Source organism: Podarcis bocagei (assembly GCF_964188305.1).
Source record: "Podarcis bocagei genome assembly, chromosome: 18".
NCBI lineage: Eukaryota > Metazoa > Chordata > Lepidosauria > Squamata > Lacertidae > Podarcis > Podarcis bocagei.
This window is the reverse complement of record NC_138144.1, coordinates 3,122,914-3,141,205: the sequence shown is the minus strand read 5'-3', so window position 1 is coordinate 3,141,205 and position 18,292 is coordinate 3,122,914. Positions and strand designations below refer to the sequence as shown.

Genomic DNA, 18,292 nt, shown 5'->3' with positions numbered 1-18,292 from the left:
AAAGAGGGATATTTGTATCCAATCTCCTCTCAGTCTCCGGGTGAAACAAAGTCAGCCAGGATGTTGCTTGCAGCCTCCATGAGGACTAGCGGCCTGTACCCTCCAACATTTATCTGATGAAAATAGGGATGTCCCATTCCATAGTGATAATTTGACTATTTATACCCTACCCATCAAGGGACATGGGTGGCGCTGTGGGTTAAACCACAGAGCCTCGGACTTGCCGATCTGAAGGTCGGCGGTTCGAATCGCCGCAATGACGGGGTGAGCTCCCCTTGCTCGGTCCCTGCTCCTGCCAACCTAGCAGTTCAAAAGCACCTCAAAGTGCAAGTAGATCAATAGGTACCACTCCGGTGGGAAGGTAAACGGTGTTTCCGTGCGCTGCTCTGGTTCGCCAGAAGCAGCTTAGTCCTGCTGGCCACATGACCCGGAAGCTGTACGCCGGCTCCCTCGGCCAGTAAAGCGAGATGAGCGCCGCAACCCCAGAGTCGGCCACGACTGGACCTAATGGTCAGGGGTCCCTTTACCTTTACCTTTACCTTACCCATCTGACAGGCTTGCTCCAGCCACTCTGGGCAGCTTCCAACATATATAAAAACACAATAAAACATTTTTTTAAAGACCCTTCCCTATACAGGGTTGACTTCAAACGTCTCAGGGGGTCTGATAACTCCATACCCTCCAAAGAAAACAGGGATGTCCTAAGGAAAAATGGGACATTGCGGAATCGAATCAGAAACCGGGACGGCTTCTGTAAATCAGGGAAAATACCGCATTTTTCGCTTTATAAGATGCACCAGACCACAAGACGCACCTAGTTTATGGAGGAGGAAAACAAGGAAAAAAATATTCTGAATCTCAGAAGCCAGAACAGCAAGAGGGATCGCTGCGCAGCGAAAGCAGCAATCCCTCTTTCTGTTCTGGCTTCTGGGATAGCTGCGCAGCCTGCATTCGCTCCATAAGACGCACACACATTTCCCCTTACTTTTTAGGAGGGAAAACGTGAGTCTTATAGAGCAAAAAATATGGTATTTTCCAAGCACTTGCCTTTTCCCCCCATGATCCGACAGGCATGGAAGAATTTTTGGGTGTGAATTTTTCAGGCTCTCAAGGAAGCACTGGCCAGGGACGGCTGGGGAGAATTATTGCTTTCAGCTTCCTCCCTGCAAGAAAGGTGTGAGTCAAACCAAGCACCAAAAGGTCACCTGGCAGTCAGGTGAAAAGGAAACAGGTTAGGTCGCTTTGCTCGCTCTCCTCTCACCCCTGAGCAGCCAGCTGCTCTCTGGCTCTGACAGGGTTAACTGGAAAGCTGCTCTGGCTCTGGCTCAGCCATTTGAGAAGAGGAGGTTAAGGGGTGATATGATAGCCATGTTCAAATATATAAAAGGATGTCACATAGAGGAGGGAGAAAGGTTGTTTTCTGCTGCTCCAGAGAAGCGGACACGGAGCAATGGATCCAAACTACAAGAAAGAAGATTCCCCCTAAACATTAGGAAGAACTTCCTGACAGTAAGAGCTGTTTGACAGTGGAATTTGCTGCCAAGGAGTGTGGTGGAGTCTCCTACTTTGGAGGTCTTTAAGCAGAGGCTTGACAACCATATCTCAGGAGTGCTCTGATGGTGTTTCCTGCTTGGCAGGGGGTTGGACTCGATGGCCCTTGTGGTCTCTTCCAACTCTAGGATTCTATGATTCATTTTGATTTCCCATCATGCCCCGATGAGGCACTTAGGGGCATTGTGGGGGATTTGCTGCCACATACATTTATAATTTTTTAAAATTAATTTTCCAAGTTTATAACAAATACAACACAACACAAAACATATAAAAAGAAAAACAAACATATGAAATTTCTTCCAATCGAAATCCAAATTATTTTCCATTATTAAGTGACTTCCTCGAATCCTTCCTAACTGATTTTCATTAAATCTCATTTTAGCACTTTTCCAATATTCGCTTTCTAATATAATTAACTAGTTCAAATTACTAACTTCCTTTCTTTTCATCATAACCTCAACCCATAGTATTATACAATTCAACATACTTTAATCCTAAACCAATTTAATACTTGCAAGTATTTCCACTTATGTTATATTATAATATTTAGCTAGATATTCCTTAATAATAATAATTTATTATTTATACCCCGCCCATCTGGCTGGGTTTCCCCAGCCACTCTGGGCGGCTTCCAACAAAACACTAAAATACAATAACCTATTAAACATTAAAAGCTTCCCTAAACAGGGCTGCCTTCAGATGTCTTCTAAAAGTTTGGTAGTTATTTTTTTCTTTGACATCTGGAGGGAGGGTGTTCCATAGGATGAGCGCCACCACCGAGAAGGCCCTCTGCCTGGTTCCCTGTAACTTGGCTTCTCGCAGGGAGGGAACCGCCAGAAGGCCCTCGGCCCTGGACCTCAGTGTCCGGGCTGAACGATGGAGGTGGAGACGCTCCTTCAGGTATACTGGACTGAGGCTGTTTAGGGCTTGAAAGGTCAGCACCAACACTTTGAATTGTGCTTGGAAACGTACTGGGAGCCAGTGTAGGTCTTTCAGTGTGGTCTCGGCGGCCGCTCACAGTCACCAGTCCAGCTGCCACATTCTGGATTAATTGCAGTTTCTGGGTCACCTTCAAAGGTAGCCCCACGTAGAGCGCATTGCAGTAGTCCAAGCGGGAGATAACCAGAGCATGCACCACTCTGGCGAGACAATCCGCAGGCAGATAGGGTCTCATCCTGCATACCAGATGGAGCTGCCCTGGACACAGAACTGACCTGCGCCTTCATGGACAGCTGTGAGTCCAAAATGACTCTCAGGTTGCACACACCTGGTCCTTCGGGGGCACAGTGACCCCATTCAGGACCAGGGAATCCCCCACACCTGCCCGCCCCCTGTCCCCCAAGAACAGTCCTTCTGTCTTGTCAGGATTCAGCCTCCTTCCGTTAGCCGCCATCCATCCTCCAACCAACATGGAACCACAAACCTTGGTGCTCAAAGACAAGAGTGCTCCTGAGCATGTACAGGGCACAGACACTCCCTCACCTCAACCGCAGGTCTGGGAGGAACGCCGAGGCCACGAAGCCTCAGAGAGGATATCCCGTGCCGGGAAAGGGGAAAGAGGAAGGGACGAGGTGGGCGGACATGAAAAATGCGCTTCCTCGTAACCAGAGGCCCCGAGCAAACAGGCCTGTGGGCTGTTGCCACGGCATGGGTGTGTGGGTGGCAAAGCCCTGGCTTCTGAGAAACAAGAGGCCAGGATTTCCCTTCTTTGGGCGCGAGGGGCTCTGTGTGGTTTTCGCACTCGACGCTGCACCTTTCGGTGGCTGAGGCTCCGAGGCGTCTCTTGCCGACGTCCGTCTCAGCTCGGCTGAAGACTCATTTTGCATCCTGTTTTCTTTCAGCAGGCAAACAGAATAACCCACCAGCAGGGCAACAGCTGCCGGGGTCCCTGTTAATTTAGACCTCTGTCTGGTGCACCAGACCCTTAAGATTTCTGCATGGTCAGCGTACACACTGGTGAGCTATGTAGGACTTGCCGATCAGAAGGTCGGCAGTTCGAATCCCCGCGACGGGGTGAGCTCCCGTTGCTCGGTCCCAGCTCCTGCCCACCTAGCAGTTCGAAAGCACGTCAAAGTGCAAGTAGATAAATAGGTACCGCTCCGGCAGGAAGGTAAACGGCGTTTCTGTGCGCTGCTCTGGCTCGCCAGAAGCGGCTTAGTCCTGCTGGCCACGTGACCCGGAAGCTGCATGCCGGCTCCTTCGGCCAGTAAAGCGAGATGAGTGCCGCAACCCCAGAGTCAGTCACGGCTGGACCTAATGGTCAGGGGTCCCTTTACCTTTTAACTGTTCCTAAATGGGGCGCAGGTGGCACTGTGGTCTAAGCCACAGAGCCTAGGGCTTGCTGATCAGAAGGCTGGCGGTTCGAATCTCCACATTGCTCGGTCCCAGCTCCTGCCAACCTAGTAGTTCGAAAGCATGTCAATGTGCAAGTAGATAAATAGGTACCGCTCCGGCGGGAAGGTAAACGGCGTTTCCGTGAGCTGCTCTGGTTCGCCAGAAGCGGCTTAATCCTGCTGGCCACCTGACCCGGAAGCGCCGCAACCCCAGAGTTGGTCACAACTGGACCTAATGGTCAGGGGTCCCTTTACCTTTAAAGGACCCCTGGACGGTTAAGTCCAGTCAAAGGCGACTATGGAGTTGTGGCGCTCATCTCGCTTTCAGGCCGAGGGAGCCGGCGTTTGTCCGCAGACAGCTTTCCGGGTCAAGTGGCCAGCAGGACTAAATCGCTTCTGGCGCAATGGGACAGCGTGACGGAAACCAGAGCGCACGGAAACGCTGTTTACCTTCCCGCTGCAGTGGTACCTATTTATCTACTTGCGCTGGTGTGTTTTTGAACTGCTAGGTTGGCAGGAGCTGGGACCGAGCAACGGGAGCACACCCTGTTGCAGGGATTCGAACCGCCGTCTTTCTGATCAGCAAGCCCAAGAGGCTCAGTGGTTTAGACCACAGCGCCACCCACACTCACAATAAGGCAGCTTCATGTATTCCCGAAACAGCTCAGTTGGTTGAGCAGAAGACCGTTAATCTCAGGGTTGTGGGTTCGAAACCCAAGTTGTGCAAAAGATTCGGGGTTGGGCTAGAGGACCTTAAGGTCCCTTGCAACTCTACAACCTGGCCGGGTGCTGATGAGTCTTGGGCAGTGGCGTAGCAGGGGTTGTCAGCACCCGGGGCAAGGCAAGTAATTTGTGCCCCCTAATCCGTGGAATTGTGCCCCTAACCCGTGGATTTGCGCCCCCTAACCCTAACCCCCGGATGTTGCGCCCGGTGCGGCCGGCCCCCCCTGCACCCCCCACGCTACTCCACTGGTCTTGGGAGAACCCCCCGACGTTCCCCAGCTCCCGTTTGACACATTCATCGAGCCGAAGCGTTAAGGCACGGGTTGCAAAACCCCAAACTGCAGAGAAATGTGTTCAACTCCCCCAGCTCACGTTCTCCTTCGCCTTACTGGAAATGCAAGGGTTTGGCTCTGCCCACACAACTCAAGAAAACAGTCACTTGGGCCCCATGAGAAACAGCAAAGTTGGCAGGTTTCACATTTTCGGCTGGTCCAGAGGCCCCCCAAAAAGCCAGGTTAGATTGCTGCAACCTGTTATTCATAAGGCTGCCTCGGAAGACAGTTCGGAAACTCCAGCTGGGTCAGAATTTGGAAGCCGGGTTACTTATAGGGGCAAGACGGTTTATAATAATAAGCAAAGATCACCAGTGTTGAAGCAATGATTCTTCAACATCAGCTTTGTTGGACTGGCCATGTTGTACGGATGCCTGATGATCGTCTTCCAAAGCAACTCCTCTATTCTGAACTTGAAAACGGAAAGCGTAATGCTGGTGGTCAACAAAAGAGGTTCAAAGACTCTCTCAAGGCAAATCTTAAAAAATGTAGTATAAACACCGACAACTGGGAAACAGTTGCCTGAGAGTTCTCAAGGTGGAGAGCAGCTTTGACCAAAGGTGTTGTGGGCTTTGAAGACACTCGAACTCAGGACGCAAGGGAGAAACGCGCTAAGAGGAAGGCATGCTTGGCAAACCCTCAACTCCCGCCTGGAAACCAATGTCCCCACTGTGGAAGGACGTATGGGTCCAGAATTGGCCTCCTCAGTCACTTACGGACTCACTGTTAAAACCGTGTTCATGGAAGACAATCTTACTCGGCTGCGAGGGATTGCCAAAGTAGTAGTAGTATTTATTTTTGATATCCCACCCATCTGGCTGGGTTTCCCCAGCCACTCTGGGTGGCTCTCAACAGAATATTGAAAACACAACAAAACAGCAAACATTAAAAACTTCCCTGATGTCTTCTAAAAGTCAGATAGTTGACATCTGATGGGAGGGCGCCACCACCGAGAAGGCCCTCTGCCTGGTTTCCTGTAAACTCACTTCTCGCAGGGAGGGAACCGCCAGAAGGCCCTCGGAGCTGGACCTCGGTGTCCGGGCTGGATGATGGGGGTGGAGACGCTCCTTCAGGTTTGACCATATTCCCCCATCCTGGCCCAGCCACAGTTTCCAGGGCCCAATTCAAAGTGCTGGTTTGGACCGTGAAAGCCTTCAATGGCTCAGGACCACAATACCCCCAGGGCCACCTCTCTCCGTATAAACCAACCTGGACTCCGAAATCATCCAAAGGCCCTTCTTTATGTGCCTCCTCCACAAAAGGGGCTGGAGGGTGGCAACACAAGAATGGGGCCTTCTCTGCAGTGGCTCCCCATCTGTGAAATTTTATCCCCAGGGAGAATCACCTGGCACCTTCATTATACACCTTTAGGCACCAGGCAAAAATCTTCCTCTTTAACCAGGCCTCTTAAATGTGTTGTCGGAGGGGATCGCCGATTATTGGTTTGCTGTTATTTTTGCAAAGCATTTTGTGGCTTTTGTACTGTTATGTTGCGAAACTCCTGGATTTTTGCAAGATGGAGGTCAGCATACAAATGTAACAAAAATAAATAATTATTATATCTACTCAGCGGTCTGCCCCATGGACTTCAGCTGTCAAATAGATCTACGTAGGATTGATGCCAGAGGTGCAGAACCATTTGAAAACTTCCTCCAGTTGAGCTGAGGTGTGTACACACAGGATAGTTCTTGCACATGCTCAGTTGACCGTTTCGGTGAATTGGGGTTCAGAGGATTTGCTAGCACAGGGAAACCAAACAGGTAATGCTCAGGTGGGGTGACGACACCCCCAAACCACCCCTCTCATCCATAAAATATGAAAATTCAACTTGCGGCGGGCGGGGGGGGGGAGAGTGGGGGGAATGACTTCCTTGCATTTTAAGCCGCTAATATGTACATAGCCTCAGTGAGGTCAAAGGGGGTTAACTCCAGTTACATGTATATAAGATCGCATCCTTAAGCGCTCAAGACAGATGCAAAAAATTGCGAATTTTGCAATCCTCCCCAAATCTCGGGTGAATTTGGGTTGTTTTCTCCCAGCCCCCAAACTTGCATCTCGTTTTAAACATGAAATAAGGTGATTTAGGCTAAAAAGTGTGGCTCAAGCAATCTTTATTTTGTGTTTATTATTTTTAAACCATTTTTAAAAGTTTCTTTTTTTTTAATACAGGTAACTTAAATGAGGTGATAAAACAGGTCTACGTATTCCCCCCCCCCCACATTCTTCCAACACACACACACACTCACGCACACAGAAGAGAGTTATGTTGTAATGCTTTTGGCTCTTATTTCGTTGTTTTATTATATAGACTTTATTTATTTATTTTTAAAAAATCCTGAACCAAAAAACAGAAACACGCAAGGGAGAGGGGGTGGGGAAATGACGACGGGGGGGGGAATCGATAAGATTACATTCACACACCATACAAAAAAGTAGTAACATTTAAATATATAATTAAAAAAACAACAACACATTTTCTTTCTTAAAAAAAAGAAAATTAAAAACCCGCTACAGCGTCACATACGAAAGGAACTTCACATCTAGGGGAAAGGAAACAGGAAGTGTAACGACACTATTTCGCCAGAGGGGGAGCAGCTTCCTTTCCCTCCAGCCAATGGGAGCTCTACCACCCGGATGGTGCGCGAAAAGGCTAGAGGGTTATGGCGGTGGGTTCGGGGGCGACTGCGCACTTTTTTAGAGACGTGAAAGTTGTATTTTTTTGGAGGGGGGGTCCTAGCTAGCTACAAACGCTTTGGGCAGGGTCAAGGGGAAGGCGGTGAACTCAAGTTGCATTGCCAAAATTTCCTTTTGCAGAGGTATTTTGGGGCTAACTCTTTAGAATCAGCCTAGGCTGGCTAGGGAACGATATCTGAAGGAAGCAGTTTTTGGATTTCTTTCATTTGCGGGCGGAGGGGGAGATACACAGCTCTCCCTTTTTAAGAGACGCTAGACTGAAAAATGACCCATGCAGATTTTTTTGAAGTGGGGGGGGGGGGAGAGAAGGCCCATCGAGGTCACAGCCATACAAATAGTGTGGTTTTTTTTCTCTCATGGTTCGAACCAGTGCAAAAAACCCCCAGCTTATCAGCATTTGGGGGTTGAGATTCGGAGGCTGGGAAAATTAAAAACGTACGAATTTAACGCACTGGCAACCAACACAGAAAGGAAATTGGGGAAGTCCTCTGGGGCCAGAAACATCCTTGCCCACATCGCAGCATGGATATAGCTCAGCTGGTTAAGTAAAGGACTCCTGGATGGTTAAGTCCAGTCAAAGGCAAATATGGGGTTGCGGCGCTCATCTCGCTTTCAGGCCGAGGGAGCCGGCGTTTGTCCGCAGACAGCTTTCCGGGTCATGTGGCCAGCAGGACTAAACCACTTCTGGCACAACGGGACACCATGACGGAAACCAGGGCGCACGGAAATGCCGTTTACCTTCCCGCCGCAGTGGTACCTATTTATCTACTTGCGCCGGTGTCCTTTCGAACTGCTAGGTTGGCAGGAGCCGGGACAGAGCAACGGGAGCTCACCCCGTTGCGGGGATTTGAACCGCCAACCTTCCGACCGGCAAGCCCAAGAGGCTCAGTGGTTTAGACCACAGCGCCACCCGCATCAGCTAGCTAGAGCCTGGTCTGATGATGCCAAGGCTGCAGGTTCGAATCCCCGCATGGTACAGCTGTATATTTTTGCAGGGGGGGTTGGGCTAAATAATCTTTAGGGTACCTTTCCAACTCTACGATTTCCCCCCCAAAATATTTCTCTGGATTTCCAAAAGCAGTGCTAAGGGCTAAGACGACCCCTTTTTAAATAGGGCGCCAATTTGATGGCTTGACCGGAGGATCACGGATTCGGCGTAAGGCAAAGAGAAACAAAAAATGGCCAAACTTATGTGCAAACAATTCCAGAACGAGGCACTTGCTTCTAAAGTCCAGTCTGCTTTTTATCCCCCCCCCCGGTTATTATTATTATTATAATGTACATTGGGGCAGCAAGGTAGTGTTAAAATGTCCCTGGACTAAAACCTAATTCGGCTGCTTCGGTAAAAACCTCCAAGTGTCTGCTTACGGAACGTAACTGTGTGAACACACACAGATACACAGGTCTCGATTCAAGGACGTGGGAATGGTTTCGTCGGACACACAGAGACACACACACTTCGAAAAGAAAGGTGAAATAAAAGGGGGAATCTCCAATGGTCTGTCCGTAACTGCCCCATTGTTATCAGAGTCCAACCCTTTGCAAGAAGGTAAAAAAAATCATCTCCCAGCTGTCCCCCTTTGGTACAAAATTCCCCAGAAAACTTTGCAAGGCGCGACTTGCTTTCAACTGGTTCGGATCTCCCGTTCTGTAAAACCCCTGCAAAGTCTACAGACCCCCTGAAATTATTGGAGCAGCCGTTTCCGTGAATTGCAATGGGCCGTACTCAGACGTATGGGGCAGAACACAGACCAGGGTTTGCAGATGCAAGCCTTTATTTTACATCCACATTGCTGGAAACTTTTAAGGCCTAAATCCGAAGTTATCCTAAGTGTATTCTCATCCTTCACCCCAATTTATGTTAAGCTCCTATTGCTGACACTCTCTCTCACACACACATACACAAACACACTGTGGTTGCTAGATTTGCACAAAAAAAGGAGGGGGGAACCAAAAACACACACACTACAGCCTATGAAAAAAATTACTGGCTCAGATCATTGTTAAGTCTATAAATAATATTTTTCTTTCTCTTAAAAAAACCCCCAAGTATCTAAATAAGCATCACTAGATACTATTTTATGTCACTAAATCTTTATTTCGAAAAGCGCGCGCACACACACAGAGAAGAATCTGATTTTAGGGGGAGGAGATCCTGAAAAATAATAATAATATTGGTCTCTACAACGGGGAGGTTACGTTTTCGATTCCCGCTCGGACGCGTGCAGAATTGCAGTTCTATCTGCGGAGGGAGGGGGCGCTTCCGCCGCGTGGTGGAAAGCGGATATTCCGGATTATTGTTCCGGGGGTTATTCCAGATCATTGTTCTGGGTTCTGCCAAGCTAATATCCCGGGCACATCCTCAAATGGGGAAGGAATTGGGTCAGCAGCCCAGAGCGATGGAGTCACGGGAGATGACTGTACCAGGAGGAGGAGCTATAGAGGATGGTGGCGGAGTGTTCTGAGTGTAAACTGGTGAGGAGGGGGCTTTGGAGGATACTGAGCAATGGTTCTGGGGTTCCTCGGACTCCCCCCTTCAGAGGGATGGTCCCGGGCAGATCTCTCGCCTTGCAAAAACCCACACTTATCTTCCATCGATAAAGGGAGGGAGAGAAAACGCCCGGTGGCCTCTAATTTTTAATGCACGCAATTAAAAAAAAAATGCAGCAAAAAAATGCAAAACAGGAAACTCTCAAGAGAGGAAAAGGAAGCCAGGATGAGGTCGAGAAGGGCGTTCTCCCTGCCCTGATCGTGTTTTTTAAAAATATATATATGAAAAACTACCCCAGGCTTCTACCACTTCACAATTCACACCTCTAAAGTGCATGGAAGGTTCCTGGAAATGCAGACTGGATGGTTGGGGGGGGAAAAGGGGGGAGGACAATCGCTTTGATTTGACAGGACTGGGGAGGGGGGGGGGTCCGAAATGCTATATTATTTAAGGATGCGAGACAGGGGGAGAGGAAGAGAGACGAGAGATAGACACACGTACATGCACACATCCTCTTAAAAAAATAATCATAACCAACCCCCCCCAAAAAAATTCCAGAATCTGGGCCCCCCCTCCTCTCCTCCTGACAAATGCACAGCTCTTTCCGTTAACACAGAAACCACCCAATCCATTCAGGAGAGAGATAAACTTTAAAATAAAAAAGGGAAGATTTCAGTATTTGTTTTTTAAGGAACGAAACAGTCTCCAACTTTTTGGGAAGTACAACCAATTTCATAGGCAAGCGAGCAGCATTCGCCACACACCCCAAAACAAGGGTTCGTTTCCCCCCCCCATCTTTCCCCGAAATTAACGAAACCAGGAAAACCAAGAGGTTTGTGAAGTCCTCCCGCTCTCCGCACATCTCAAAGTCCAGCTCCCTTCACTGTTTTCCTTTTTTCCTCCTCCCTGGCCGGGGTCAGTCTTCCCTTCCACTCGTCGGTCTAAGGCAGCTAGCTGTTCGAAGGATCATCATCCTTTTTTAAAAAATAAGAACCGCGAAATGAAAACGAGGGGGGAAACACACACATACACACCCGAGAGAGAGAAAACCGAATTTTTTAAAAATAAAAAGTTCCTTTCAAGTCCACTTTTGGGAAGCAAAGTCTCTTTCTCGCTCCGTCCCAAGCCGCTTCAGTTCTCAAAACGAAAAAACAAGAGTTTCGAAAAGAATAGAAAATACTGTTCCAATCTGCCCTAGGAGATTTCCGTAGGGCTGGTCCGTCCGCCGCGATCCAATAAGTGTTGTTGTTTTTCGTGTGTGTGTGTGTATCTTGTTTTCTAAAAGGATCAAAGCACCCAAGGACTTTGCTCGCACGGACCCAAAAACGTATTATTAATTATTACTAAACGGTCTTTCTCCCCACCCCGGGGCTTCCCGTTCGACGCCCCCTCCCACCCCACCCCAAAAAAACTTCGGTCTCTTCATCCTCCCCTCCCTGCGGTCTTGGTTTTTTGTTTTTCCTTTTATGCTACAACAAATTCGGATTTCATGTCCGCTTTGACTTCCGGTTTCCACACAGAGTCTTCGAAGTCGAGGTCAATGCTCCCTTCGCTCGACATGCTACTGTTGCTGTTTGTGCGGCTGGACTTGCGGTTCGGGAGCCAATGGTAAGGGGCGCGGGCGTCGCGGCGAGCTTTCCGGCGCAACCGCTTCTGTTGCATCAGAAGCTGCAGGCGTTCCACTTTGCAGCGCGTGGCGCGGTTCTCCGTCTGCCGCAACCGGTCGCCTGCGAAGGAAGAAACACAGAGACGTTAAACGAGGCGTCGGAAAACGGGGGCTTGCCAAAATAAAACGGGGGAATTTGGAGAAATCCATGCAAAAAACCCCAACAATGCTATTGCCCCGTCTACCAGCTTCTTTTATCTGCGGTCACAGAATCCTGCGGGTCTCAGTGATCAGGAGACCCCAGAGATAGAAGAACTGTTTTTGGGGGGACGGGGTCCTGAATGGGGCGGCTGTGCCCCCGAAGGACCAGGTGTGCAGCCTGGGAGTCATTTCGGACTCACAGCTGTCCATGGAGGTGCAGGTCAATTCTGTGTACAGGGCAGCTGCCCACCAGCTCCACCTGGTACGCAGGATGAGACCATCCCTGCCCACAGACTGTCTTGCCAGAGTGGTGCATGCTCTGGTTGTCTACTGCTTGGACTACTGCAATGCGCTCTCCGTGGGGCTGCCTTTGAAGGTGACCCAGAAACTGCAACTAATCCAGAATGCGGCAGCTAGACTGGGGACTGGGAGCGGCCGCCGAGACCACATAACACCCGTCTTGAAAGACCTACATTGGCTCCCAGGACGTTTCCAAGCACAATTCAAAGTGTTGGTGCTGACCTTGAAAGCCCTAAACGGCCTCGGTCCAGTATACCTGAAGGAGCGTCTCCACCTCCATCGTTCTACCCGGACACTGAGGTCCAGCACCGAGGGCCTTCTGGTGGTTCCCTCCCTGCGAGAAGTGAAGCTACAGGGAACCAGGCAGAGGGCCTTCTCGGTGGTGGCGCCCGCCCTGTGGAACACCCTCCCATCAGATGTCAAGGAAATAAACAACTATCTGACTTTTAGAAGACATCTGAAGGCAGCCCTGTTTAGGAAATTTTTAATATTTAATGCTGTACTGTTTTTAACACTCAACTGGAAGCCGCCCAGAGTGGCTGGGAAAACTCAGCCAGATGGGCGGGGTATAAATAATAAATTATTATTATTATTATGGATGCGGGTGGTGCTGTGGGTTAAACCACAGAGCCTAGGACTTGCTGATCAGAAGGTCGGCGGTTCGAATCCCCACGACGGGGTGAGCTCTTGTTGCTCGGTCCCTGCACCTGCCAACCTAGCAGTTCAAAAGCACACCAGTGCAAGTAGATAAATAGGTACCGCTCTGGAAGTAAACGGCGTTTCCGTGCGCTGCTCCGATTCGCCAGAAGCGGCTTAGTCCTGCTGGCCACATGACCCGGAAGCTGTACGCCGGCTCCCTCGGCCAATAAAGCGAGATGAGCGCCGCAACCCCAGAGTCGGCCACGACTGGACCTAACGGTCAGGGGTCCCTTTACCTTTACCTTATTATTGTGTATTTTATACTGCACACTGCCCCGGGATGCTTTGATGGGAGGGGAGCCTACAAATTTAATAAATAAAGCAAAATGGCTTGCCTGGCAGCTCCGTCAAGAACCCCTCTCCTTTCCCACCAAGGTTGGAGGAAATAAAAATAAAACAAGGGCATTCAACACCCCAATGCCCTAGGGGGTGGTGTGTGCATGTGGGGAGAGCAGAAACGCAGGCGCGCCAGCCTCGAAATGGAGGACTTTCCATAACCTCAGCACGGGGGAAGCATCTATGGAGAACCAGGACGTCGTCTCCATGGCAACAGAGACAGGATGCCCAAGGAGCATAAAAAACAATGGCTCTTTTGCACACTTCTTCTTTAAAAAAAAATATATCTTCTCTCTCTTTCTTCTCATTCTAGCTCTCTCGCCTCTCCCCCCCCCACCTCCCGCCCCTCCCGGAGGGTTTCGAACACTTCCCGTCTCGGAGGAGAGAACAAGAAGTCACCTCTGACTTCGTGCCTCCCACTCTCTGCCGTCAACAGGCGGCCCTTTTCTCTATCTAACCCCCCCCCCTTTTCCGCGGCTTTGCTATAGCAGCCCGTGGGCGGGAGAACAATTGAGCGGGGTTTTTTTTTTTTTGCAAGAGCTGGGGGGGGAGAGAGATGGAGGCGCCAGAAAACGGCGAGGTTGGGGGGGGGGAGAGAAACGAAAAAGGGAGCCTTGCGAAAACATTACATACATTTATATCTCACTTTTCCTCTGAAGAACGCAAGGGTTTTCTTTTTCGTGCGTGCGTGCAAATGGACGCGCCCCCCTCCCCGGCTGTCTGCAGCCTTTTTAAATCCTCAGGTCCTCCCTTGCAAGGGGGGCAGTGATTTTTTTTCTGGGGGGGGACACACACACAGGGGTACGAATACCCCGAAATGTTTTGTGGATATTTTGTAGTTTTGTCCATTTACTGTATTCATTTTCTGCAAAATGGTGATTTTCTTGAGTCGAAATGAGAGAATGCATTTTTTAAAAGAAAAAAAGGACTGTAGAGGGGCTCCGAGAGTCATTTATTATTATTATTATATTATTATTATTCCAACCCCCTGCAATGCAGAAATATTTAGCGCATATTGAACCTTGTTGCTTTCAGCACACACTCAAACCCGCTGAGCTATCCACCCCACTCAAGGGGGCTAAGAGTCCCAGATTAGGAGCTGGGAGAGTCCAGGATTCGAATCCCACCCACCGCCCACGAGCGACTTTGCCAGGAGGGTCCGACATTCTCATTCTCTCTCTGCCCCCCCCCTTTAAAGGAATCAAAGCACCCTCCCCTCTGCGGAACCAGGAAGGCAAAAGCCGATGGATAGCCGAGCCGCCGATTCCACCCCGTGCCTCAGTTTCCCCCCGCATCAAATTACGTGGGGGAAGAGACCAAAGGAGAAGAAAAGATTGAGCGATGCACACTAATGAGAGCGAAAGGGAAGCAGGAGGCGGAAGTTATGCGCCGCGCTGGTGACAGGCAGGACATAATCTGGGGGCGGTATTTATTCTAGAGGAATTCATCCGAGGAGACCACGACTGCACTAACGCCTCCGGATGAGAGAGAGGGAGAGAGACTGACTCTGTGGACAGGATGAGGACAGCAAGACATGCCCGCCCCCCCCCCCCAGCAAAAGAGTTTCATAATTGGGGAGGTCTATTCAACAAACCCTAGAGGAGACTCTTGAGAGTCCCTGGACTGCAAGAAGATCAAACCTCTCCATTCAGAAGGAAATCAGCCCTAAGTGCTCACTGGAAGGACAGATCCTGAAGCTGAGGCTCCAAGACTTTGGCCACCTCATGAGAAGAGAAGACTCCCCGGAAAAGACCCTGATGTTGGGAAAGATGGAGGGCACAAGGAGAAGGGGACGACAGAGGACGAGATGGTGGGACAGTGTTCTTGAAGCTACCAGCATGAGTTTGACCAAACTGCGGGAGGCAGTGGAAGACAGGAGTGCCTGGCATGCTCTGGTCCAGGGGGTCACAAAGAGGTGGACACAACTAAACAACAACAACAACAACATTCAAAAATCCACGGGGTTTCAAGTCGGCCTTGACTCTCCCTGCAATTTTTGTTTTTTTAAATTAGAATTAAATCAAGGGGCGATTGCTATTTGAATTAAATCAAGGGATGATCGCTATTCGGCATTTTTATCTGTTGCGTATCAACCTGGCAAGGGATGCGGGTGGCGCTGTGAGTTGAACCACAGAGCCTAGGACTTGCCGATCAGAAGGTCGGCGGTTCGAATCCCCGTGACGGGGTGAGCTCCCCTTGCTCGGTCCCTGCTCCTGCCAACCTAGCAGTTCGAAAGCACGTCAAAGTGCAAGTAGATCAATAGGTACCGCTCTGGTGGGAAGGTAAACGGCGTTTCCGTGCGCTGCTCTGGTTCGCCAGAAGCGGCTTAGTCCTGCTGGCCACATGACCCAGAAGCTGTACGCCGGCTCCCTCGGCCAGTAAAGCGAGATGAGCGCCGCAACCCCAGAGTCGGCCACGACTGGACCTAACGGTCAGGGGTACCTTTACCTTTCTAGAGAACATGCAAAAATGCTTTCATCAGGGCGATCTCTCTGGGACAAAAACCATCTGCAAACTAGCCAGGGTTTCCCATTTAAATGGGACGTCCCCCCCCCAAAAAAACTGCACGGCTGCACTTTTGTCGCCCCACTTCCTTCCGTGTTTTTGGTCGGCAACTGGCGGCTGCCCCCCACAACGCCCCCCAAGGCTAACAACACACCAGCCGTCAAAACCTTTTATGGTTCAGAAACGGGGGCAAGAAAGGAAGTTGACCTGTTTTCAAGCAGCGAGGAGGAAAAAATAAAAGAGAATCTAGGAAACGGAGGGGGGGCTTGCTCCCTCCCTCGCCCTCTTGACGAACACAACCGCCAAGCCGCAGGTGCGCGCACAGAAATTGGGTGCAAAGCCACGCTTGACACAGTTCGGTACGTTCTGACAGCCACGCCACCCCCCAAAAAAACCCAGTTTCCACCCAACTCCCCCCCTCAAAAGAAACAGAAAGGAAAGTGGCTGGATTGGGGGAGAGGACGAGAAAATTACTCTGGAGATAGGCAGTGGAGCGGGTCCAGCCAGCAAGCAAGGAACAAGGTTCGGAAGGTGGAATCCGAACGATGCACAGAACTCACGATTCATGCACAAGCGTAAAAAACTACAGACACGTTGCAAGGTGCCAGTCTTTTTGCAGGGGGTGCAGATTGGGGGCGCCCACTCTGGCGGGCGTCGTGCGACGGATATAGGGCAGCGTGCGAGGAGGGGAAGGAAGAGGAGGAGGGGAGTTGAAGGTTTCTGGAAGGTGTGGGGTGGCAGTCCGAGGTCCCCTAGGGGAAAAGTGATTCTTGCGAGGTGTTTCCAGGTCCCATCAAATTTGTGTTTTCGTACAGAGTCTCTAAACCTGGAGCCATCTCTGGCCTCAATGAGGACTAAGGACTTGAGGGCAGCAAGAACAGCCTCGCAGCTACCGCTTACGGCCGAGGCTTATCTGCGTTCCCTTTCATTCCTGCACAACAACACAATTATTTGTTGTTGTTGTTTTGTAAGCTTGCTGCGTGAAGATCAACCCATGTGGAAGCGGGTTCAAATCCAGAACGGCCTGGTCCAAAAGTCCAGGAGGGGAGCAGGGCAGGTGAGAGAGAGAGAGAGGAGGAAAATACCCCACACTCGTCTCCCACCCGCAATTCTCGCAGCAAGGAAAATCGCAAACCCAATAGTATTTTTTGTTTAAATATTTGGTGGAGACACAGAGAGAGGCAGGAGGAGCAGGGAAGGGATTTCGGAGGTTATGGCCAGATTTTTTTGGGGGTGTGTGTGTGGATGAGGCAGAGCTACCCGTGTCCTCCCAGCCTGGAATGCCGCCTTGCCAGAACTTGGCTGTGAGACAGGGAACTGTCAACCTCTTTCCCGCAGAAGACGCAAGAGAGGAGCCTCAGAGAGACGGTGGCGGTGAGGAGGGGGGGAGTGGGCCGTCGAGGAGGAGAAAGGAAAGCAGGAACCGTGTCGGTTTTTCTGCTGCGCCCCCGCCAGCTCGCCTTGCTATTTTTGGGACGGGGGCCTTTGCCACACACAGCCTACGGGGGTGCAGAGAGGAAGAGGCGTGAAAGCAGGGAGAGAAAAAGAGAGAGAGAGAGAAAAAAGATAGAGGGAGCTATCGCCCGCCCCCCCCCACTTCGTTAATCTACTAACTCGGCCCCATGGGGCTTGCAAAACAACGCGGATAAGAGGAAAGGTGCCAACGTCCGTGGGAACCCTGAAGGTCATCCAGCCCAACCCCCTTGCGATGCGGGAAACGTTCGCCCAAGGCGGAATTCGAACCCGCAGCCCTGAGGCGAAGAGCGCCTCCTGCTCTACCAACCGAGGATAGAATCGACAGCACACAAAAGGAGGGTGGGCCAAGTGGGTTTTACTCAAGAGTAGACCCACCGGAAGGAGCAGGATGTCAATTTCAACAGCTCTCCTGCAGCAGGGAGTTCCATAGTTCCTCGCGGCAACGGTGGGTCCAGCGGCTAAAATGTCGGACTAGAACCTGGCGGAGACTGGGGTTCGAATCGCACCCTATTGCCTAAGCTTCCTTGCACGGTTGTTGTGTGGGATGGAATGAGTGGCGAGGAAGGACCGTGTAAACGCCACTATTGTGCTGGGGTCCCAGCACCTCTGGAGAACAAATCCAGATGTTGTTCTACTGCCGGCACCCCAAACTCACCCCTCCAGATGTTTTGGGACTACAATTCCCATCATCCATGACCTGTTAGCCATGGATGATGGGTATTGTAGTCCCAAAACATCTAGAGGGCCGAGTTTGGGGGTGCCTGTTCTACGGGGTCCTCGTGCAACATTTGGTCAAGTTTAATCCTTAAATTGGGTTTGGGATGGCATGGGATTTTTAACCTCAGGGTCGTGGTTTTGAAAGCCACGTCGGGCAAGACAGGTTCCCGCATTTCAGGGGGTTGGACTAGATGACTCTAGGGGTCCCTTTCCAACTCTACGATCCTACGATCCCCCCCCATGAAACTATGAGCTCACAGGGCATTCCCTATGTGTTTCTCGGCTGCAAAATAACTCATTCAGTCCAATGGGACTTAGATAAGTA

At 50.5% G+C, this 18,292-nt stretch overlaps 1 protein-coding gene across 2 annotated transcripts in view; it reads right to left on the bottom strand.

The window, feature by feature from the left end:
• Positions 1-11,519: 11,519 nt before the first annotated feature.
• The window catches only part of MIDN (midnolin), a 46,578-nt gene continuing 39,805 nt past the window's right edge, over positions 11,520-18,292 (bottom strand). Inside the window, exon 8 of one of the 2 annotated variants that reach the window (XM_081177806.1) lies at positions 11,520-11,854. In XM_081177806.1, the coding sequence (XP_081033932.1) occupies positions 11,592-11,854 (263 nt within the window). In that variant the 3' untranslated portion in view covers positions 11,520-11,591. The remainder of the gene's footprint in view (positions 11,855-18,292) is intronic. The other variant, XM_081177807.1, reaches the window with a different exon arrangement.